This window comes from Anomalospiza imberbis, chromosome 11 (genome assembly GCF_031753505.1).
Source record: "Anomalospiza imberbis isolate Cuckoo-Finch-1a 21T00152 chromosome 11, ASM3175350v1, whole genome shotgun sequence".
In the NCBI taxonomy this organism is placed as follows: Eukaryota; Metazoa; Chordata; class Aves; order Passeriformes; family Viduidae; genus Anomalospiza; species Anomalospiza imberbis.
Window position 1 is genome coordinate 8,845,117 of NC_089691.1, and position 23,711 is coordinate 8,868,827.

Genomic DNA, 23,711 nt, shown 5'->3' on the forward strand with positions numbered 1-23,711 from the left:
AGGGAACTGGGACCACCACAGGCAGCCATCCCTGCCTGCATTCCACTGCAGCAGGACAGACAGATGGGATGTCAGGAAGGGACAGTGCAGGCAGTCTGGTGTCCCCTGCCACAGGAGGAGGCCCAGCAGCAGTTTTATATCTGGCTTTATACTGGTTTTACTCTCCACAGGTTCCCAGGAGGAGTGGGGATGCCACCTCCCTCCAGCTCTGCCCAGCCCAGCATGGCAGCTGGGACCCTTCCCTCCCCACTTCCCCTGCAGCTTGCACAAGCTGGGGACAGACCCCGTGCCCTGCTGGGTTGCCCAAGCAGGAAGAAAGCCTGAGCAGCAGGGATGCAGAGCCCCTGGGCAGCTCTTTGGCTCAGTCGAGGGCTGTGGGGACAGCTCCCATCCACAGCCCACTCCCCACCATGGGACAGGATGGCAAAATTGGCCAAAGAACAAGTCAGCATGCACCAGCCACCAGTGAGGAAAAGCATCCACTTTATTACAGACCCCAAAGCGCCCGTGGCAGTGCCAGGAGGACCACATTTACACAGGATGTTTTATTGTTCAGCAAGGGGAAGAGAAGAGGGGAACAAACCCAACTGACCCAACTCACAGCTCTTTGGTGCTAGAAAACGTGGTGGTGCAGCAGAGAGAAGCTGTGGGTGAGAGGGGCACCAGCAGAGATGAGGGGGGACATCTCTGACATCCACCACCATCCCCCAGACACCTGCAAGGAATCTGCCATGTGCCTGACACACACACACGGCAAATGCATTTTGCTGTCGCCCCAGCTTGCACCTAACCCTGTGCCACCAAGCACCACAGAAATCCCCCCCCTCCACCTCCCAGCACCCCCAAAAATGGTCAAACAACCTTTCTGCAAAGAGGGAGAGCGGGTCCTGGGGGGAATCTGACCAAAATCTCTTGGCTGGAGAGGAAGGAGGTGGGAAAGGCAACTGGTTCCCAGTAACCCAGACCCTAGTGGGAGGTGAGGTAGCCAGGTCTCTCTTCACTCCTCTCCTCTCTCAGCAGCAATGGGCTCCTTGGTCCACTTGTCTGTGACCTCCTGGTTGCCCGCATAGCCCGCATCAGGCAGCAGGCCCGGGGCTCCCTCCCCGTCCCCGGCAACCTCCAGGTCCAGCTCCTCGAAGGAGGAGCCGCTGGCTCCTGACTCGCTGTAGCTGTGCTCGCTGCGGTTGTCCGCCTCCTCCCGGCCACGGCTGGCTGGGAAGGGCAGCAGGATGGAGGTGGCCACGGAGGTGTCTCTGCTGTCAGTTGTGGCCTCCATGCTGATGGAGCTCGTCTCACTCATGGTGTCGACACCTGGGATGGAGAGAGAATGGGAGTGAATGCTGTGGGAAGGAGGCAATGGGGATGGGGGCCACAGCCTCTGAAACCACCAGAAGCTTCTGAGATATCAGGCCACGGTGGAGACCAGCTCCTACCTCTTGTCACCTCCTATGCCTTTGAGATGTGACCAGGTCAAGAATGGGCTGAGCTCAAACTGCTCCCTGAAATCAGGAACCCCCAAGTCAGCACAAACAAGCACCAACTTCCAGCCATACCCCGACCTCCTTGCCACACCATGACCCCACAGCTGCTCCCTGTGCACATAACAAGGACCTGCCAAGTCCTTCCTTAGGGAGAATACCTGATTCTGGCATGGCACCAGGAATGAGACAAAGAGCAGGAAGGACACTGTGCTGTGAGGATGATGTGGAGCTGCAGCACTGTTTAAGCACCCAAGGGGATGATGGCACAAGTGCAAATGCTCAGATGTTCTGTTGTCAGAAGCAGGTATGTATGTCCAGCCTCATGCCAGGGTATCCCGGTGCCTTCAGCATCTAACAGCCTGCATCCACTCCTTCCATGGCTCCCCCGCTGCCGGCAGCTCTGGCAGCAGTGTGAAGATAGGCAGGGGAGCAGCAGACAGGTCTTGGGGTGCCAGAGGATACGGGGAGCCTTCCCAGCTCATTCTGTGTTTCTCCACATGACCTGGCTGCCAGCCACACCCCATCTCATGACCAGGCCCCCAGGGGCTGCCCCTGCCTGCCCAGGTGGACCCCTTGGGCCACGTCCTCCTCCCCAGATCCCTGCCTCATTAGCTCCATCGACAATACAATTAAGGAGTCGACAAGGAGAGGAATGTTATCAGATTGAGGCCGGCAGCTTGGTGCTGTTGCCAGAGCAACCAGCCAGGAGACAAAACCCTCCTGTTAAGCATTAATTATTGTAAATTATGACATCACAGATCCACGTGGTTAATTATGACATCACAGATCCACATTGTTAATTATGATATGTCTGCAAATGCTGGGCAGGCTGTTTCATCCTGGCCCTCCCTGCCTGCCTTGTATCAGTGGGAAGTGAGTGCCAGGCTCTGCCACTTTCCAGCACCTCCATCCATGCTGGACTGAACACCCCTGCTGAGGATCATGCACCAGGAGGGAAACCAGGAGAAGCACCACTCAGCAGCAGCACTCATGGAGGACTGGGCTTGCCACCAACAGAGCTGGGAAGTGGCAAATGGGAGCCTCTTTGCAGCCATCACCATCCTAGGTGGGAGAGGAGAGCCCTCTTCTCCACATTGTCTCCTGCTGGTGCAGCTCCATCCTCAACTGCTGCCTTGGGTTTCCACAGGCACTTCCAGCCTCCTGCAGCTCCTGCAGCCAGGATGCCCAAGGCTGGGCTGCTTGCTCTCCTGCAGTTGTGTGGCAGCCACTGATCTCCTGAAGGAGACTCACCAAGGAGGGAACTTTCCTTCCAAACATCCTTAAATCCTTTTTCTGTGCTGTTTTTCTTCCCGGCCTGGGCAGCTGCCAGCAGAACTGCTTGTAAATGGCAGTCCTCTGCCTCCTGAGCAGCATCATCCCACGGTCCTGCCGGCTGAGTGACGGCTGTTCCGAGAGGACCCAGCAGTGGTAGCAGGATGAGGTGTAGCCAGAAAAGATCTGCAGACACAGTGCACCCACTGCTTCATCCCACCTGGATGGCATATTGGCTTCATCCTGGAAAGGAACCTGAACCTCCACCCTCTCACCTTGGCAACCCTTTTGGCAGCTGGCACAAACCGAGCCCTCGGCCCCTCTCCAGGCAATGCCAGGTAACCCCTCCCATGGAAAGGAGGAAAAAAAACACTGGCCACTAACACACACTGCCTTTGCTGCAGCATCAGGGAGCACCTCGACATGGAAACTACATTTACTCTAAGTTAAAAAGAATGTTCTGCACGCTGCAGCGAGGCGCTCGCTGAAGGGGACAGCAGCCACTGAGTGGGCAGCAGAAAGGTGGGAGATGCTGTCCCACCTGACAGGACCTCAGCAGGGCAGTGGGTCAGCAAGGAGCCTCTGGGAAGATCGAGAGCTGAGGAGGATGAAGGGGAGTTGTGCAGACCCTGAGCCTTGAAGACAAATCAGGGTTTGCAAGGTCTTTAGTGGTGATCTGAAAAGAAGAAATAATCTGATTTGGCCAAATTAGTGGCCTGAAGTGACATGGGCACGTTCCCACCACGGCTTCATGACAGATCATGTCATATGTGGCCATCTTGCGTCCCTCTAAGATCCCAGGGGACAGGAGTGACACCAATCCCCCAAGCAGTGCCCTTCCTGCTCAGCACCTCTCCCCTGGCACCCCAGGGAACATTTTGTCTCAGAAGCTGTCATGTAACCCCATGACACAAAGCAAAGAAGCTCCTGAGGAGAGGAGCAGCAGCTCAGGAAGAAGAAGAAGACAGAGATGAAGCTGACCTACACACTGCTCCAAGCCACCGCCGTGGGAAAGCACTGCTGTCCTCACTCTCATAGCCACCTTCCTCTCCCTCGCTCCAAGGGCAACAATAAATCGAGTCCTGTTTCCCTTCAGCCAGGCACTTTGTCACTGTTCTGTCACTTCTGATCATGTTTGAGCAGCCTCAGCTGGCAAATTTGCCCATTTCAGCAGCCTTGCTCTCCTCTGCACAGGAAAAGGCTGGCTCTGGCATGGCCACTGAGCCTGGCCAGGATAAATGTCTGGGATGGGCAGGGCAACAGAGCTGCTGCTGCCAGGGACCATTGGGGTCAGCTCTGACATGGGAATGTGGCAGAAACACCCAGCTGTCCTACCAGGGAGGCCAGGAAGGCAGTGCAAGGGGCTCCGAGAGGGCAACCAAAGCCCTGTGGGAGGGCAAGCAGGGCCTCAGCTCTCATCTCACAGGCACACAATTCCAGCAGCTGCTACACCCACTGGTCCATCTGTCCCCACACACCTTGTTTGGTCCTCCCATGACCCACTGCCCATTCCTTGCATCCGCTTTCCCAAGGCTGGTCCTTACACCAGGAACCAGTCCAACACCCTGATCCAGCATGGCTTTTCCCTCTGGCACATTGCAAGGTAGCAGCCATCCTCTGTTGAAACTTGCCCTTGACCTTGCTCCCTCAAGGATGGCATAGCCATCCCACTGCACTCTCACTCAGCAGGGACATGGGACTCAGGAGTTTGCATTTGGGAAACAGAGGCACAGCCTGGGGTGAAGCCATTATAGGGTGATGAGGAGTCCCACAAAAGCCAGTGCCACCAAGGAAGAAGGGATATCAAGCAGCCAACTCCAAGAGGCCAGCCAGGGATGAGTGCAATGGGAACCCCTCACCCATACTGCCAACGAGACTGGTGGGAAGCTGGCTCCCCAGACATTTCAGCCCTGTGCCATACCAGGTATTGATATTCCCAAATCCAGAATGAGGGCATGCTCTCCTCCTGCACCACCCCTGTGCAACACTGATGCCTGAGCAGTGCTCCACTCCTGGTGCTCCTGGGCCCTTTCCTTCCCCTCATTCCATCAAATATTCATCACCTCTAAATACAGCTGTGCCAGGGGCACAGCTCCTCCATGACTGCCAGGGGCACGCAAGCCATGAGGAGAGGGACTGGGGCCCTTCCCAGGATGTAGAGGCAGGTAGGAACAGGCAGGGCTCTTTGAAGGATGAAAGCAAGCAAGGATGAGGCAGAACACACCAGGAAAGTTGCTCCTCTGTGGCACTGGAGCTCAGCGTGTGATGCCATCAGTTGTACCTAAATGCTGTGGGACAGACTCTGCTCCAGGAAAATGAGCACCTGAGATCTGGGCAGAGCCACAGGCTCGGGAACCATCTGTGTTCATGCCAGCAGCCCGTGTGGAGAGGCTGCTTTTGTTTGCTTTCACCTTCCACGCGCAGCAGCGGGGTCACGCTGCAGAGCGCTGCTGGGGGGGAGCTGGCAGCGAGGACCCGCCAAGCCAAAGCCCCAGAAAACAATTAAGTACAAAATAACTGATCATGATTGACACTGGCCCCCTGGAGACCCATCAGCTGCCTTCCTAAAATGCTTCCTGTCTTTCCAATGACCCTGACCACGGCAAAGAAGGGACGGAATTGGTGCAGAAGCAGCCACAGCCCCCGGCCCCTTCCTTGTGTGCTGAGTGTGTCTGTCCTCAGTAGAGCTGCCAGCACCCTGCTCTGTGCAGAGCAGCAGCAGAAAGCAGAGACCCTGGACCATGCCCCACAGCCTTTGTGGCCACTGGCTTTGCTTGTAGCCACAGGCACACGACACCTGACAGGGTGAGCTCAGGAGCAAGGACAGCAGATGACAGCCTAAATGGAGAGATTGGTCCAAGGTCAGGAGGCTCGAGAAAACAAATCTAAGCTTTTCTTACACTTTCCAAGTCGCTTGGTATCATCTGGCACCAGCCACAATGGCAGGTGAGGAGAAATGGCAACACCTTCCACTTGGAACTTCTCAAGTCTTTAATTCAAAGAAAGCATAATCCAGCTGCTGGTGGGCAGTTTCTTGAGCTGTGACCGACCAGTGGCGTGTTCACACAGAGCATTACTCCACATGATGTCCATTCTGAAATCACACTCAGTGCCCTTATCTTGGTGTTTTGGGAGGGGGAAAGGGGAGGTTTCTTCTGCTGCCACATCAGGACAGACAGCCCAAAGCTTCTGCGCATAGAGCAGCCTCAGCTGCCGTTGGGAGAGGAAATGGGGCTCAGAACCTTCCCAGTCTTCACTTATCCATTGAGACAACTGGGTATTAAAGCCCTACACCTGGATTTGTGCAGCTCAGGCACAGCTAGAGTAGCTGACAGCCACCATCAGGGACTGCCACCTGCCCCCACTGTCCCAGGAGCACTTTCTGAGCCTCCAGCAGAGTAGGATCACTTGAAACATCTACTCAAACCTGAGAAGGATCAAGAAATAACCCAAATACAAGCACCTGGGGTGTAGCAGAGATCGTGCTGACAGATAAATGGGGACATTACCATGCCCACCCTCCAGTTGACAGAGGAAAGCTTGAAAACTGTCATAGACATCCTGGAATCTGCTGGGTCATCAAGATATCATGTCCATCATTCATGCTGAAGGGGCTGTGGCTAACTGGAGCTTGCTTCATGGGAAAAGAGGTTTCTCTTCCTCCAACACAGAGGTGGTTGCACAGATCCCAGCACATAAAATCGTTGGGAAGGGAGGACCAGTCTCATTCCATAAGGTGTAACCTTCACGGGACCACCAAAGCCCTCAAGCAGGAGCTGCACAAGCAAACCATAGGCTTGCTACATCCTCAGCCAGAGCAAGGATGTGACACCCCATCAGATGTGGTTCTGCCACTGTGCCCAGCAGTGACAATCACAGTGCAACATCCAAGCCCAACTCTTTAGTCTCTCAGCCTGGGCCAACCCCACAGTTATTATTATTTTAAGTTGGTTTTGTGCAGACTCAGCAGATGCACTGCATCAGATTGCACTGACAAAAATTCATGCCTGGAAGGGAAGGGGTGGTGGAGGAGCTGGCCTAGAGCTGCTGCTGGAGACCCCAGCCCAGAGTGGGAAAGTCCAATATCATTTGCCTTCTAAAACTGGGAAGACCTTCCTAGCCCTTCTTCCAGCAGGGCAGAGGACTCCCCCACCATGGGCATGCTGGCAGTGGCACCCCAGGGAAAGCACCAAGACAGCCAGGGCACAGGACAGTGACTGCTCCGAGCACCCCTGGCAGTGCTGTGGGATCATGCACCCCCTGAGCAGGGCAGACAGGAGCACACGCAGCTATGAAGGCGCAACCCTCAAGCTGCTTTTGCTCCCATGGGTCCCGCCACCCCTCTCCAAAACCAAGGGAGAAGGACTGTAGGAAGATGTCAGAGCAAGTGGGCTTTGGGGCACCTCTGGCCAAGGGGGCTGGTGCCCCAACACAAGGCAGACAAAGAGAAGAGCCAAGTGAGCACCGTGCTAACACGGGCCCTGGAAGTGCTGAGAAACAGCTCCAATTAGACTCCTCATTGCAAGGCTAAATGGACAGAGCTCCCAGAAAGCAATTCCCTGGCTTGCTTTTATGCGATTAAGAATTAAAGCGACCCAAACCTGAAGATGAGTTAAAGCAAATGACCCAACTGCCCGTGAGGCGAGCACAGCCCTCATGGTTTTTTCATGCACATTACACAAGCCTGGGCGACCCGTGGGGCAGGGGGAGGTGGCTGCCCCTGCCAGCAGCCAGCTTGGGTGTGCTGTCCAGTGCCTGGGAATGCTTGGATAGCCAGCTCCTACGTCTCTCAGGCACGGGAGCATGTGGGCTGCTGAAGGCAACTAGCATTTTGGGTTACTATAGCACTGCTGTTCTGCGCCTACAGCCATTGTGGTCCCTTCCTGTGTGAATACATCCAGGCTCCAACAAATCTTGCTGAGCAGATGCTCTCAGGCAACTCCACCACGAGCTACAGCAACCTGGTATTTAAGCTCTTTGCAATCCCAATATGTAACAGATGAAGATGAGATCAAGGAAGATGTATATGACAAAGAGAAAAACAAGCCCAGCTGCAACTAAAAGCTGTGAGATCCAGCTCTGCACTGACAACAGTGGGCCAGTGGCTTAACCCAAAACTGTAAGGGTTCCTGGGTGCTCCTTGAGACATGCCATGATATGTCAGGGGATGTCATCTCAGATCCTTGGGGACCAGCACAGGGTGAGGGGAAGAGGTGTGCTGAGACTTGGTGGTTGGGTACCAGGTGGGCACAGGTCAGTCCCTCTCTGCTTAGGCAGCAGGACTGGGGATACCAGGACACCACCTCTGTGGGGATGATTGAAGATGGAGCCTGTGCACAAGCCAGGGATACCTGTGATGTCTGTCTGGGCGTCCTCGGCCACAGCTGCAGCAGCCCTGCTCTTCCTCTCCAGTTCTTTCATTTCAGGCACATAGAAGTCCCCTTGGCGGGCAAGGGGACACACGAAGTAGATGCGGTCCTGCTTGTAGATCTCGATCCGGGGGTGGGCACACAGCTTCCTCTCCTGGAAGACACAAAGTAGCCATGGGCAGGGATGTGCCCTCGCCCCCCACCCCAGCAGATCCCCCACCACACTGACTTGTCAGCCTGGCACGGTCAGCCTGGTCCTCTTTGCCCACAGGCGTGGAGGCCTAGTGAGGAGCAGAGGGTGCCATCCCAAAACCATGCTGCTGCTTTCCCTACCACACCAGCCAGGTGTGGGTACCAGCCCAGGTATCAGGGCAGGCAGGTTTGGCCCAGAAGGTAAGCAGCCAGCTGGGCTCCAGGAGGAGATGCTGAAGACCCTCAGCTCACTTGGTTTCGATGTGCTTATTTTGGGCTGGAGTGAGGGGTTTTGGGGAGCCAGGCAGCTGCTTCACACAGACCTGCCAGATCTCCAGTTCCTGCTGGCAGCACAGCCCCACAAACAGCACAGCCCCATGAGCAGCACAGCCCCATGAGCAGGCACAGCACTTCTCTGCTAATTAATATAATCCAGAGCCGACAGCTCAAGCAGCTCCTTTAAGAAAGGCAAGGGCAGGGGGAGTGGGAGATGAATCCCTGCCATTTCAGACAAGTCCCCCTCCTCCTTTTCCTCACCCACCTCCCCCTGGCAGTGCTCTTCAAGACCTCAGACCCCCAGCCTGTCAGGGACCCATGACAGGGGCATGTCCCCCGGGCCGTGCAGCCCGTGCTGAGCTGGGGCTGTGGGGACTCCTGGGGTGCCGAGGCCGGGCTGAGGAGCAGCTGGACCCCTCTTGCCACCCCCTCCTCGCCCGCCCGCCCGCCAGCTGCTCGCTGGCAGAGGGGGCGGCTGATTACAAGCCGGGTGAGAAAGGAGAGTGTCTCTTCAGCGGGTTTTCTTTTCCTTTCTTTCCCCTTTTCAAATCACTGACAGCTTTTATTTAACCCTGCAACCACCTTGATTATCCTCCTCCTCCTCCTCCTCCTCCCTGCCCCAGCTATTCTCTTCCTCCCTCTAGCCCTGATTATCCTCTTCTTCTTCCCTGACCCAGTGATTTTCCTCCCTGCTTCAACTATTCTCCTCTGTCATGGCCCGCTGGTGTGGCTTGTTTGCACATCTTCCAGCAGGGTCCACATCCCTCTAGGGCTCTCTGTTGCCAGAGCTGGTCCCACACCAAGAATGAGCTCTATGGACACATCAATCATGACCTTACAAAAGCCTGACTCCCTTCAGCCCTGGGGATGGACCAATGTGATTTAAGAATCATTTATTTCCCAGACTAATGCTGGCACCAGGCAGGATCCACAACAGACATGAGCCAACACTGACCCTCTCCCCGGTGCTGGCAGTTGTACTACCTGAAGAGCCACCTCCACGCTGCCAGGATGCAGCACAAGAAATACAGGCAGAAATCCCACATGAGCAGTTTTTGGGTCCATTTTCCTGGGAAAGCCTGCAGAATCTGGCAATGCAGAGGCCCAATTTACCCAGAAACACCTCAGTGGCAGAAACATGACCCCAACAGAAGCTTCACCTGTCCCGTCCCAATGCCTTCCAGCCTGAATTTCAGCAGTCCCTCCTCCAGCTGAGGAGGAACCACATTTCCTATCCCAGTGCTGCAGGGACACGCAGGGACGCAGGCAGGCTTCCAAAGCACTTGGAGTTTGGAGTTCCCACTTGCAGGCAGGTGAAACACTGGGGCCTGCAGATCAAAACCGCATTAAATAAAAACAAGCTGGGTTGTTTTTAGCAGCAGAGCAGAGGCGGCTCATATCACTCCTGCTTTTTCAGCAACAACGCAGACGAGAGCCCTCCCTGCCGCTCTGCCCCTTGCTCTACCAACCACAAGCCCATCCGCCAACCTCCAGCTCAGCTCCTTATTTTAGGTTACTGCAACACACACCAGAGATAGGTATCTCCAGGATTTGCAGGGCTTTTTGCACAAATCCCGCTGGCCCTCCACCACTTCATGCAGATGAGGACTACTCAAAGGATCTTAGAGCAAAGAGATCTTCATTAACTTCATGTGAAGTCTCCAACCAGTCTAAATCCTCAGGGCTCCAGTCTGGCCTTCAAGACATCCCAAGATGACTTTCCAAAGCCCTTCCTAAAGTTCCAAAAGAGTAGACTTGGGACATACCCTCTCCCTACAATCTACTCTAGGCTGCTACAACTTCCAATTACACAGACATAGAAGTGGCACCCCCAAAACACAGACAACACCCCCTCTGCCCATACAAAATGTGGGAATCTTGGCTTTTTAAAGAATAAAAATCCACACCTGAATGAAGAGCAGGACTGGCTCTAGAGTCAAATGCTGCTTCACACTCAAGATTATCCTATAAGAGAGACAGGGATGTTCCACCCTGCCAGGAGCAGCTCTGTGTCCCCAAAGCCAGAAGAGCCCAGGTGTCCAGCCCAAAGCCCATGGCTGGGGACCAGGTCAGTGGGACCACGCCGAAGTGGCTGGACACTCACTGTCAATACCCATGCCTGCCTCATTAGGGACAGCTACAACACCTGATTTCTTCCCAGTTCATCCGGGGTTTTTCCCAAAATGAAAGGAAGGGAAACCAAAGCCTGGGGGTGCTAGTTTATTTCTGTACAAATTAAGCTGGAAACCAGGTTAGTGAGCTGGCCTCTGCTTCTATGCTTCTTCCCAGAGAACCCAGCCTCTGGCAGGGCTGCTGCAGAGCTCAGCACTGGCAGGTGGGCTCAGGAAACGAAAATGTCCCCAAGAAGGAGCAGAGAGGTTGCAGTTGGGAATGCTGTTTTGTCCAGCCTGTGACAAAGGGATGAGGCTGCATAAAGACTTGAGAAATGGGCAGAGGCAATGAGGTGGGGAGCCAGGACAACAGAAAAGGATAAGGGGATCTTCTAAAGGGGCAGGGAGATCAGCCTTGTGATCATACCAAAGGAGATTAGGAAGCAGGCAGAGGCCAGGCAAGAATAGTGCAGCAAAGTGCAAAAGAGGCTGGTGACACATTGAGTTTGGGATTATCCCCATGGAGAGAAACACTGCAATGAAAAGAAACAACCTAGAGAGACTGGAGAGCAGAGTCCAAAGGCAAAGGTGCGGGAAGAGAGCAAATTAGCAAAGGCTCAACAACATGGCAAAACAACAGAAAGGCTCAACAGGCAGTATTGCACTGCCACTGAGACGGGAGCCCCTGGCTGGCTGTGCCACCAAGCCAACAGATGGAGCAGCAATGGGAACGTGGAGTTTGCAAGGTAGAGCCCTCCAGTCAAATCCAATGCAGCCTCACACGGGTGGAGGAGCTCAGCGAGAGGTGAACAGTGGGACACTGTGAGTGTCAGGCTGCTGGCTGTGACAACAGGACCGGTAAGTGGGACAGGAAAGAGGACTTGTCCCTTTGCAAGGTCATGCAGTGCCACCTCCCTCCTCAGACTCCACCAGGAGCTCTCCCTTCCTATGGCCAGCAAAGACAGAGGCAGCAGCGCAGCGTTCAGGGCTGATTTCTATCCAGGACCCTCCCCTGGGCACCTGAAACAGGGGATTCATTGCACATAATCCATACAGCCCATCTACACACACAAATGCATCCAGAGTCCACAAGTTCAGTTCTGACAGAAGAGCAGCTCCAGCATACTCCTGCCACATCAGACCCACTGCTTCCCATGAAGCCAACTCCTTCTCAGCCCATCTGAGGAACGTGGTGGGGTGCTGCTCACCACCTCCTCGGGAGCAAGGCGTTACGTAAGGGAAGACTCTTGCACTCCTCTTTCCCAGATGGAATAGCATCTCACCCAATCTTTAACCTCGGGTTCCATATCACCTCCCACCACGTACTGACTATAGGATTTCCTCCAGGTCACTCTCATCCTGCTAGGAATGGAGCACCCCTAGCCTCATGCATCAGAAAGAACAACAGGATTATGCAATGACCAGCATTTTGGGAGACCTTCTCCAGCAGCAGGAGGTGCCAGCTACTCATCAGCACAAATCTTCCTCCCCCTACTTGTCCATAAGGTTACAATGTCTGCTCATGATATGGCTTGGGCACAGCCTCCCAGGAGGAAGATGCCCTCACTTTCCTGGGTGAGTACAAAGGCAGTCCCAGGGCTACAGAGGACATGACAAGGTATCCAAGACATGACCTGCAGTCATTAAAATCCCAGCAGAATTGTGCAAAGGCAGAAGGAGGTGGCAGGGTGCTCATGTCACACCATGGCCCTCAGCACCTGCTGGGAAGCAGAAGATAAGCTGGGGCACTGCAGGGACTGTCTTTGTCACTCTGCCAGGTTCAACTGCTCAGGAATTCAAATGTCACCAACTGGATTTGCTTCATCTCCCACTGCTGCAAGAATTCATCTTGTTAGGAGACCACAAACGAGCCTTGTAGATGTTCTCTGGATCCTCACCATGCTGGCAATCAGGCTCCAGCTGAACCCAGAACACTTCTAGTGTTGCCAGGAAGGCAGTGGGGAGGCAGCTGCTGACCTCACCCTACTTCACCCCACAAGCTCCCTGTCACCCTTGACTCCTTACTGTGACCTCCTGGAATGACTTACAAGGTGATGGTTAAGTCACACCAGCCTGCTGAGTCCCTGTTTCAGGACTGATGCTGTAGGAGCAGAGCTGGAGGCTGAGCTGTTCGTGCTGCCCAGCAGCTCCTGGTTCCACTGCAGAGATGTCCATTTCATGCTCCAGCCACCTGTGTGCCACAGGAACACAGCCATTGCTTGTGCCTGTCACCCATACCTGCCAGAGCACCTTCTGCCTGCAACACGTGAAAAACATGCCTGTTAAACCCCAGCCAGGGCTGGAAAAACCACGGGGAGAAAGCAGCTGGTCACCCAGCAGATGCAAACCCTCTTCTCCCTTAGGGAAACCAGGCAGACCCCAGTTGCTCTCCTGGCCACCTGCCCAGAGCCACTGGGAAAGCCAACAGTGCAGGGTCCAGCCTAAGCATTGACAGCTCTCTGCCCAGAGCCAGTCGAGAGAACAACCTCCCAGAGGGGCCAATGGACACGTGGCCACGAGGGCCAGACTCAGGAAAAGCTGTGAGCTGTACACAGGGATTGTCTAAACTTCATTTTGGCACAGTGTGCCTGGAACTGCTGCTCACCCTTGCTCTTATTGTGACAGGATGTGCTGCTGCCATTGCAGGGAAGCAGAAGGGCACACTGAGCTGGTTCCATCCACATCCTGCTGTGACGCTGGAGCAACACCAACCACATGAGGAGTTTTTCCATAGGCAGTTGGGTCAGTCCTTTCTGTTTATTATGCTGCCACACGTAAAGAAGGAAGAGATGGAGGGTGCAAACACACAGGGGGCTTGTGACCATCGCTGGGGATTGCTGCCTGTTGAGGGGGCTCACCAGCATCTCCCCAGCCAGCCACAAGCCTCACTGCCACAAGCCTCCCCTTGCCTGTGCTGCTCTGGGCAGTGCCAGCAAGTCAGCTGGCACCTGGGAGAGTGTGGGGAGACCCCTGGGGGACCCACCAGCCCTGTCCTCACACGCCAGACAACACAACTCCCCCACACCTTCCTTCCAGCTGGAGGCACCCATCCTCTCCACCTGTCAATTATGGAGTCGGACGCTTCGGTCCCAGGGATTTTAAAGGAACAACAAAACTGCGTGGAGCTGAACAGCCCTAAATCAGTTGCTAAAATTAAAAGCTGAAACTGAGCCACCAGCTCAGTTTGGGGGGAGCGTGCTAGCATGCTTTGTGCCACATCCTCCTCGCTTCCTCACACGCTCCATGCTCGGTGTGTCATCCCTGCCTATCTTAGAACACGGGTGCTAGGTAGTCCTGAGAGGCTTTGCAATTCATTTGCACAGCACTCAGCGCCCTTTGGTGTTCTCTCTGTTCAGCCAGGAGACAGACTCCTTGCTGGGCCATCCCTCTGTCCCAGGCCCAGACTGGGAATGTCCCTGTTCCCATTCCTCTTTGCTCAGACAGCAGCTTGAGGCTAGATACTGCTTCAAGTCACCCACCTGAGCTGATGAAAGCAAAAAAATAGAGGCACCCCTTCTCCTGGGGCAAAGTGTCTCCTCGGCTGCACTATAAGTGGCGTGCACGGCAGCCTGAGGGGGATGTTTCTCCTCAGTTCTGCTCTTGTTAGATCCCACATGGAATACTGCCTCCAGCTCTGGGGTCCCCACGAGACAGCCAGGGCAGGTCCAGAGGAGGCCACAGAAACAATCCAAGGGTTGGAACAACTCTGCAGTGGAGACAGGCTGAGAGAATTATGGTTGTTCAGCCTGGAGAGGAGAAGCCTTTGAGGAGCCCTAAAGTGTGCTTGTAAGAGATGTAGATTTTTTACCAGGGCCTGTAGTGATAGGGCAAGGGGCAGTGGGTTTAAAGCAAAAGCTATCAGGTTAGACTGGACATAAAATGCCTTGTGATGAAGGTTGTTAGGCACTGGAACAGGCTGCCCAGAGAAGCTGTGGATGTCCCATCCCTGGACATAGCCAAGTGTTCAAGGCCTGGCTGGATGGGGCTTTAAGCAACCTGCCCTAGTGAAAGATGCCCTTGCCCACAGCAGAGGGGCGGGACTGGATGATCTTTAAATGTCCCTTCAAACCCAACCCAGATTCTGGTCCTCTCTGCTAAGCCACAGCCTAACAATGGGAGACAGGGATGAAGCCTGGGTGCTTAGGGCTGCTCAATGAAGGGCAGCCAGAGGCTGAGGAAAAGCCATCAGCCCAAGAGATGGCTGGGCAGAAGGAAAGACCAATTGCTGGAGGGAGAGGCAGGCAGACACGGCTAACACCAGTAATACCTCAAACATCAAGGAAACCCCAACATCTCAGCTTGCAGCTCCAGCAGGGTGCACATGGAGCCGGGCAGGCCCTGCCTCCCAGGGTGACAGCACCTGGAGCCAGCTCCAGCACACGGCACAGCCGCCAGCACCAGGCTGCCAAGGGCTGTGGAACAGCTGCTGCTTCCGAGCCTGGAGAAACTCACACTTCAGAGGTGGTGAGACTGCTCCCACGCACGTGCACTTTACTTTCAAATCCTCTGGGCTGTGAGGTGTTTCAGAAACAGAAGGTGATATTATTGCAATCAAGAAAAGGCTGTTTCCATCAGCCAGCAGGAAAAACGAGTGCCACCACCAGCACTACGGCAGCGGAAAACAAAGTCTCACCAAAGGGTAACAAATCCTGCAGGTAGCAGAATACAGAGCCTGGCAATTAGCACCTCCCACACCATCAGCATCCTTGCTTGCCCTCAGCACATTTCCCCCTTCCCTCCAGGCCCCCCGTCCTGCCTGCAACTAGGACACACCGTATGCTGACGTGGCAGTGCCATGGCTCCAGGACAGGCAGGAGAATACCAGCCCCCAAGATCCTGTCCGCAGCAGCGAGAGGGAGTGGGAGTGCATTTGGACCGTGGGAGCCATGAAACACCGGGCTTGATAGCTTGGGAGAGTTTTTCATTTTCACCTCAGTGAAGGCAGCCCGCCATGCAATTTACACCTTACCCGCCCGCGCTTCCCAGGGCCGAACCACCCAGCTGCTCCCATGGCTCCTCCAGGGTGGGAGCTGCAGAGTGGCAGCTGCCAGGCACGGACAAACTGAGAGGTAAAGGAACGAGCCCGGGGGAATTGGTGGGTTCAGGAGATCCCAGCACCCTAAGAGGACTGGCAGGGACCAGGCACAGGCTTCCAGGTCATGGCTGGCCGCTACTGTGAGAGTCATGAACACTTTTGTCCTCCTTGGGATGGAAATTCCATCCTGTTCTCCAGCAAAAGGGAATAAGCTCCAGCCCTACCTCGCTAGAGGCCCTGACACACTCTGGACCTTCTCCTCTTCCAGCACCCACTTGAACTGCAAGAGAAATCCTGCAGCACATAAAGGAGCATCCATCATCTTCAGAGACGAGCCAGGTAGCAAGTCCCAGTGAGATAAAGCCTCTCAGAAAGTAGCCACGGGCAGTCAGAGCCCCCAGTGTGGGGTTAGGACAAGCCTTGGACAAAACTGCCAGCCCAGATACGTTCAGGTACATTAGTCTGTGTGCTTCCAGGGATGGATCGTACTGCCCCCAACTACAGGAATGTCACCTGCAGAATAAAGAGCAGATGGTGCAAACTAACACAATTCATGGGGCTTGGGTCCCCCCTGGTGCTATGGTTATTTGTTGGTAATTAGTCCTAGAGCAGAGAGTTGCAGAAGTAAAGGAAACTTTAGCATTAAAAAAGATTCGTTTTCTTAAAGACTCAGTGCTTTCCACTTTCCCAAGTTCTGCCTTGCTCCTGTACCCACAATGGATAGAATGCCAGCTGGGGAGATGGTACTCACCAGCTTCCCAGAGCTCCATAACGTTCTCACACTCTTCCTCCTACCTGACCCCACCACCTCCTGTTTTCTTCTCCTCCTTCCCCATCACAGCCACACATAAGCTTTCTGTATGGGACTTTGATTTTAACCATTCTGGAAGCTCAAACACCAGATTTTCATCATAAGACAAGAATCTGTGTAAATCCACATAATCTCTCCTCTCCTGAGGAACCAGTCCTGAATTCCTGTCCCAGTTCCTAGGAACTCCATCACTACGGGAGCACACAGGTCAACAGCTGCACACGAAAGGAGGCGGATGACACTGTGGGAGAGGAGGGCCACAGCTGGAGAGAGTTGCCTTTGCTTCAGAGAGCAGATCTCCAGGGACCAACACACTCCTCCCAGCCCTCACAGGATGCTTCTTCAGCATTAAACACAATGCTGTAGGGGTTGATGCAATGATCTCTGCCACCACGGATGACTGAAGCAATGCTAAATCACTTTGCCTGCTCTGCTGCCTTGGCAAGGCTGCCAAGAGCAGCAGCTGTGGCAATTTCTCTGTCTCCTGTCAAGGCAGGGCCTTTCAGGAAAGGGGTATCATCCAAGATCATCTCCTGTTGTTCTGCCTCAGCCAGGCAGCCCACTGCACGGCAGCCTCCCACCCTGCATGGGACACCACACAGGCAAAAAGAGCCTCTTTGAAACTTGTGTCTTTGTGATGCTGCTCACAGGGAGAGTAAGTCCTAACCTAGAGTGACCTGCTCCACCCTGCCGTGAGAACTCTTGTGGTGACAGATCTTCTTCCATGGATAACTTGGTGAGCTCCTCATCCAGGTGGACATTCCCAACCCACCTTGATGGCTTTCTCTCCTGGGCCACCATTCACTTGAGTACTTGCCCTTCTGCAATAAGAATGTTCAGACAAGCTGGAGGCTTGTGGTTTGCAGCCTTCTCACACACGTCCTCACCCGCAACGAGTCCTGTCACAAAATCCTCCTGTAGTAAAGCCAAAGCAACAGCCGTGGAGCAGGAGCAGCAGTGCCTGGTGCCCACAGCACATGGGGGCTCTCAGTCTCCTGAGACAAGGTCTGAGCTGCCCCTCCCAAATCTCAACCCTTTCCTCTTGCTCTTTGGATTGCAGGCATCTCTAGCTGTTCTTTCACAGCCTCAATCACCAGGACAAACTCAGGTGTCACATCAATGGCCCCAGGAGGAAAATGGAGGAGTGGAATAAATACCCTCCCTGTCCCTTCCTACCTCCTTGAACAACCTTGTCTTTCTGCAACGCCCCCAGCTCCCAGGCTTCATGGAATATATTTCACGATGAGCTAAGCTCAGCCTCACACCATCCCTTCACAGCTGAGAAAGCCAAAAAGGGAAGCTGAAGAACTTAACCTCACTGAACTTGCACAGATAAAGCCACCAGCAGCCCAGGGCAAAGCCACGATGCAACCGCCTGATTCCCAGACAAAATAGTCCTCCCTCCCCACCCACGGGGACTTACTGTCAGGCTTACTGGCCTCATTTGGAAGGCAAGGAAGATCCAGAGGAAGAGATCAAGCGGGTTTCAGCCTGGTTTGCTGAGGAGGAATAGGCAAGCTGATCACGACATCCCTAAGCACATCTCAAGTACAACACGTTGGCAAATCTGATGTCAGAAAGCAAATTTCCAGGACAGGAGGATCTTCAAAGCTATCAGCTAAGTGCAGCCAACTGTGGAGAAAGATTGTTTGAGCTCTGGCTCAGGGAAACCTTGCACTCACAGACTTGACTTGGGTGACAGGGATCCCAACCAGGCTCTCTGTAGGGCAGACACCCATGGGCCACTGGTTACCTTTGGTTCGCTGCCCCTCCTGCTCCTCCTTCCCTTGCCCCAGGGACACATATCTCCATGTTTTAAATGCAAGCCAGGGCTCGGGACAAGTTCCTTACTGAATGCTTATAAATGAACAAGAGGCATTTCCCCGCAGGCTTCCAGCAAAGCCACCTTCAAACCCCCACATCCAAGAGCTTGCACTTCTCTTCCCCAAAAACCTGGCAAAGGGCAAAGAAACAGTGACTCTGGCGGGCTCCTGCATGATGACAATTCCTCCCGGTGAGCTCGGCTAATGAAGCCCCCAGAGCCTGCAGCCGCTGCAGCCGCCGGCGGTAACGACTCGCCCGAGGAAATCCCCAGTGCATCAAACAGCGCTGGCGGGCACAGAGCAAACGGCACAGCCGGGCAGGCTGCCCGCAATGCGGGAGGAGCTGGGAACACAGGCGAGCAGGGCGTGGAAGGGAGACAAAGCAGCGGCACCAGGTAGATTCATCAGGGACAGCTCCAGGTGTCCCCGAGCCCAGACATGCCATTTCAGCGGCCACACGTGCTGGCCGCACTTCTCCACTGGCACTGCTGTGACCTGGCATGGCAAGGCGAGGTGAGGCTGCCGTTCCTCTGCAGCTTTCACCTCGTCCTCCTCCTCCTCCCCGGCCCACCAGGGACCCGGCGCAGGTCCCAGGGGGCTCATTACCTTGGTCGGGAGAGCAGAGCACCCGCAGAGCAGCGGCCGCGGTGTGCCGGGCGTGCGGGGAGCCAGTGGCTGGCGGTGCCAGCAGGGACACAAGCTGAGCGCCTCCAAAGCCGGGCTCTTCTGCCGGCAACAGAGGCAGCAGGGGAGGGGAGCAGCTGCTTTCAGCGACCTTTGCAGTCTGGCAACTGCTCCTCTGCCAGCACAGGATCGTGAGTTTGACTGTGCAGATCAATCAGGAGGAGAAATCAAAGCAGTTAAGCAAGGACAGAGCCCAGCCTGACTCTGCCCTTCCACAAGGATCCCATATGGCCCCAGATGTGTTCCATGAGCTAGTAATGCTCTGGAGATGCATCACACCACTAAGCTTTTCAGATCTCTCCCTCCCGGGGAGCCAACTCCCCATCTGTACCACTGCTCTGCACCCCCAGGTACCCCAAACCATACATAGCCCTGTGTAACACTACTGACAGCAGCACAGCAGCCAAAGCTGCAGCCACCAGAGCTGCCCCAGATCCTCATTAGTGCCCTGAGACCTAGAGGACATCCCTCCCCTTCCCAGTGCTGATGTCCCTCCTCTGAGTACCTGGAGGATGGGGAGGACTTTGGGGAAGCATATCTACACCACTGTCCCATTCTGCCCTTCCCCAAGCAGCCGCAGCTTGCCCTGGGCAGGAGGTGTACTCCGCCTGCTGCAGCTCTGTCCCAGGAAGGCTGCTGGGTCTTGGATAGCAAGAGGTGAGGGATTTGGACATTAGTTCTGGGCCCAGGGCACAGCAGAAAGCCAGGGCTGAGCCAATGCTATGGGTCCCAAAGCAGGTCCACCAAGAGACACAGCTGGGAGATGAGGGTGGTGGCTTCTTGGGGTGGCAGGACTTGGGTGGGACAATTGAACTTGGCACGTAGAGACACATGTGAGAGAGGAGGAGGAAGATGCAAGAACAGAGAGGAGTCGATGGCTGTGTTGCTCCACTGTGAGCCCACAACATCTGGCAGCTCCTGCAGCCACAGCAGCCATTCTGCTTTGCTCATCCCTGTACTGCTCGTCCGAGAAATACCCAAGCAAGTCTTTCTCCACTGACCTCTTGATAAGCTTTTGCCAGCTCACGGGCTGGTTACTGAATCATTGGGAGGACCTTACCCCAAGCTGTGAATCTGCACAGCATGAAGAGCAGAGCAGCTGGCCCCAGCAGATGATAGATATCTACCTTCCTGCATGTCAAGGACCTGCCATCAGCTCCAGGCAGAAATAAATCCCTGAGTTAATGAGAGTAACCAGCAATCCAGTAGCAGGGAAAAAATGCAGGTGTCCACAATGGGAATGAGGCCATTGTTTCACTCCCTGCAGCCTTCCCAGGGTGTTGTTATGTTACAGCCTTACAGAGTAGGAACAGAGCCTGTCAGCAAATGCATGAAACCAACAGGCAGCTGCAGACTGGGTGACTCTGTAATCAGCCATGGCACATTCTCTTCATCCCCCAGGGCCAAGACACCCCTTCAGGTTTCATTTGAAAGGCAACAGCCCCCACTGCCATGCTGGGACTGGGGCTCCCAGACCAACCATTTTCCCAGCTGCCTTAGAGCTCCATCTTTGACCTTCAAGCAGCACCTTTGCTGAGTCCATCCCTGAGAAGATAAGGGAAAGAGACACAGTAGCAACTTTAAATGTACTAGGAGATTTTCTGGTTGGTGGTGTGTGGAATGGGAGAACAGAAGCAGAAATTTCCAGGGGTTGTGAGATGCAAATGTGCCCATCCACAAGTTACCACTGTGATAAGCAGCCAGAGCCAGGGATGCAGAACAGCTACTAACTTGCTGTCTCCACTGTACTCACCTTTGTCACCCCTCTTCATCCCTGCAGGGTTGTTTTAATTCCTCATATTAGCAGAAGATGCAGGTAAAACCATCTGTCTGTGTAGCGAGCACCCGGTGGTCATTGTACAAGTCGCCAAAAAAAAAATCATTCCAATTATTCCATAGCGACAGAAAGTCCCAGGCATCCTTCTGCTCTGAGCCTTTGAAATGTAAAGCCACGCAGTTTGGTGTCATTTAATTTGGAGCTCAGCCTCAGATCAGCAGAGCCTTGCTGAGCTTAAGGAAGACGCAGCCATGCAAAACATACATGTGCAAAATTCAGATGTCAGTGGTCTGGAAGATAAGCATACTCCAAGCTTCACCAGTAACTCCACTTCATGGCCCCAGCATCTTTCTTTTGCCATCCCAGTGCCAGAGGAGGCTGATTCTGTCCTGAACGCTGTATTGAGCCTTTGCACCAAATCAGTACTAGTTACTCTCTGGTACTCAGAAGAAGTGACCTCCCATCATCATCTCCTCTCTTAGGAAGGCTTGTTCCTCTCCTCCATACTGGAAGTGCATTCTTTTTCAGATTACACACCCAGCCTAGCAGACCTGGCAGGGCAGAGGCATCCTACCTAAGGGAGAGCTTATCTCCAACAAAGACAGCAGAAATGCATCTGCTCAAGCCAGGCGTGAGCCTCTGCCTCCTCACACTCACCACAGCACTGAGGATCCCGAGAAAGGTGAATGTTGGGTGGGCTGGGGACAAAGAAAGGGGTTGGACTACAGGCACCATCAGGTGCTGATCCACTCTTGAGGGTAACAGGTACCTTCCATCTCTTACCAACACTGGGCACTGCACTAGATCATGAGAGAAACCAGCTCAGGGGTGACAGAGGACAAGCCAGTGCTTGTTGTGCTCCCCAGGAAGCCTGGCCCCTCTGCCCACTGTGGTCTGACAGAAGGGGAAAACATACCTTTCCTTGTTCCCATGCAATCAGAGAGGTGCCAGGTGACCCACCCAGCAGAATGGCCATGAAGGTGAAGAGAACTGTCATGACTTGTTCGCTGGAGATGGAGCAGGGGAAGCAGCTCAGGAAGCTTGGACATCCTGCCATGCTGCAGACCTCTATCAGCTGCCTCAGGGCAGCTCTGATCTGGAGTAATCCCTTCCAGCCCCAGGCATGAGTGGTGGAGTTAGAAACTGCCAACATTTATATTACAGGCTCTGATTTTCCCTGGTGTGGCTGAAGCACAGGCTAGAATAAGCTGCCACATGCTGGAAAAGACACAAAAGGAGTCCTAGAGCTGAGGGTTCACAAGCACTCTCCAAAAGCCTGCAAGCCAATAATTAAGTATAGCTCAACCTTCCTCTTTCAAGGAGCTCACAGTCGGTCTGCAAGCTGCTCTGGAGCCCTGCAACAGCTGAGGCAGCTGGATACCATGAAGATGAGGTGCAGCCAGCAGGCAACAGCATAGCGAGAGGAAAAGCACATCCTGAGCCCATGAAGGCCTTCCCAAGACATGAGCAGCTCCACACATCTCCACACCTGTCACGGTCATGAGGAGTAGCCTCTGGACACCTCCAGACTGCTGCCTCTGCCCAGGGCCACCAGCACACAGCAGCATCAATTCAAACAGCATCCCCAGGGCAGCAGCTGCTGCAGGCAGGCAGAGTTGACAGAGTTGTGTGTGTGTATTTATCTCCCTGTCAAACAAAGAGACCCCAAGGGACTTCCAGTGTGACCCTTTTCTTCAGAGCAAACAGCTGGGCCCGGTGACCTCACTGGTGCCCCAGCCACTGGTGCAGCCCCAAAGCTGTGCCTTGCCTATGGCACACACGCTCTAGGCAGGAGGAGGAGGAAGAACTGATTTTGTTCTTTCATCCCTGTGATCCGATCACCACCCAACCTCGCGACTCATCCATCCATATTTTGACTCATTGCAGAAGAGAAATGTTTTCACTCTCCTGCCCTCCCCAAAGCAGGGCCTTTCCTACCGTTTTATACCTAACTAGAATTGAAAAAGTGCAAGTTAGTCATAGCAAAATGGTCCCTTTTCTGGAAGTAAAAATGCCACTGCTTTCAAGTGTATTATCTGCCCGCTCCACAGGTTTCAAAGTGGGAGCTTCACAGCCAGGGAAACTGGGCCAACAGCATTTGTTGGAAAAGAGCAATATTTCTATGAAGCTGTTTCGCATTTGATTGGGTTCATTTTGCTATTTCTTAAGCCTGGCACAGCTGGCAAGGTCTGGCTCAGAGGGCTATGGGGAAGAACCTGTCCAGACAAAACTCATTAGTACTCAGCTAAAATAATTGCAGAGAGGCAGATCAATCTCATCCTTGAATTAATTGACTAGCTGTCAAGAAGGGAAGACCCCAAGGTTCAGGACACTGTCGCTGCTGGAAAGATCTGGACACGTCTCCAATGCCTGACAAAGAAAACCTTTTGAACTGATTGCATCCTCTGGGATTCTCTATAAATACATCTGGGGAGAGCATACGTACAGATCAAGTCGATAAAGAGATCTGACAGAAAAGCACTGTAGTATTTTACTCTCCCTCCTTGCCCAAGGCAAACCATTTCAGTCCTTTCTCTTCCTTGGACAGCCGTATGAAATATCCCCGGCTCCTCCCGTGATCATTAATCCTCGCTGCAAAGAAGAGAGGGAAGCAGATCTTTTGTCTGAGAATATTCATCTCTGTGAGAATTTTGCAAGGTTGAGCAAGTCATTACAAAGCTGCTCTCCCAACTTTCCAAAGCAGCAGCTCAGGAAGGTGAGGTGGCTTCCTACTCCCTCCTTGGACCAAAATGCCTCCAAACAGGGCCACTGATTGACAGCCAACACTGGTCCAGGCTTTTGGCTGTCAGGCCATCAGGGGTGCCCACACAGTTTGGCATACACAGGAGGGAAGGCACTTGAAGTTCACTCTTCTTCCAG

The 23,711-nt window shown here is 54.1% G+C and overlaps 1 protein-coding gene across 2 annotated transcripts in view; it reads right to left on the bottom strand.

Moving 5' to 3' along the window:
• Window positions 1-466: 466 nt before the first annotated feature.
• The window catches only part of TEX264 (testis expressed 264, ER-phagy receptor), a 39,075-nt gene continuing 15,830 nt past the window's right edge, over window positions 467-23,711 (bottom strand). For both annotated transcript variants that reach the window (XM_068201749.1, XM_068201750.1), the window contains exons 5-6: window positions 8,105-8,276; window positions 467-1,311 (exon numbers count right to left, since the gene is read on the bottom strand). In XM_068201749.1, the coding sequence (XP_068057850.1) occupies window positions 998-1,311; window positions 8,105-8,276 (486 nt within the window). In that variant the 3' untranslated portion in view covers window positions 467-997. The remainder of the gene's footprint in view (window positions 1,312-8,104; window positions 8,277-23,711) is intronic.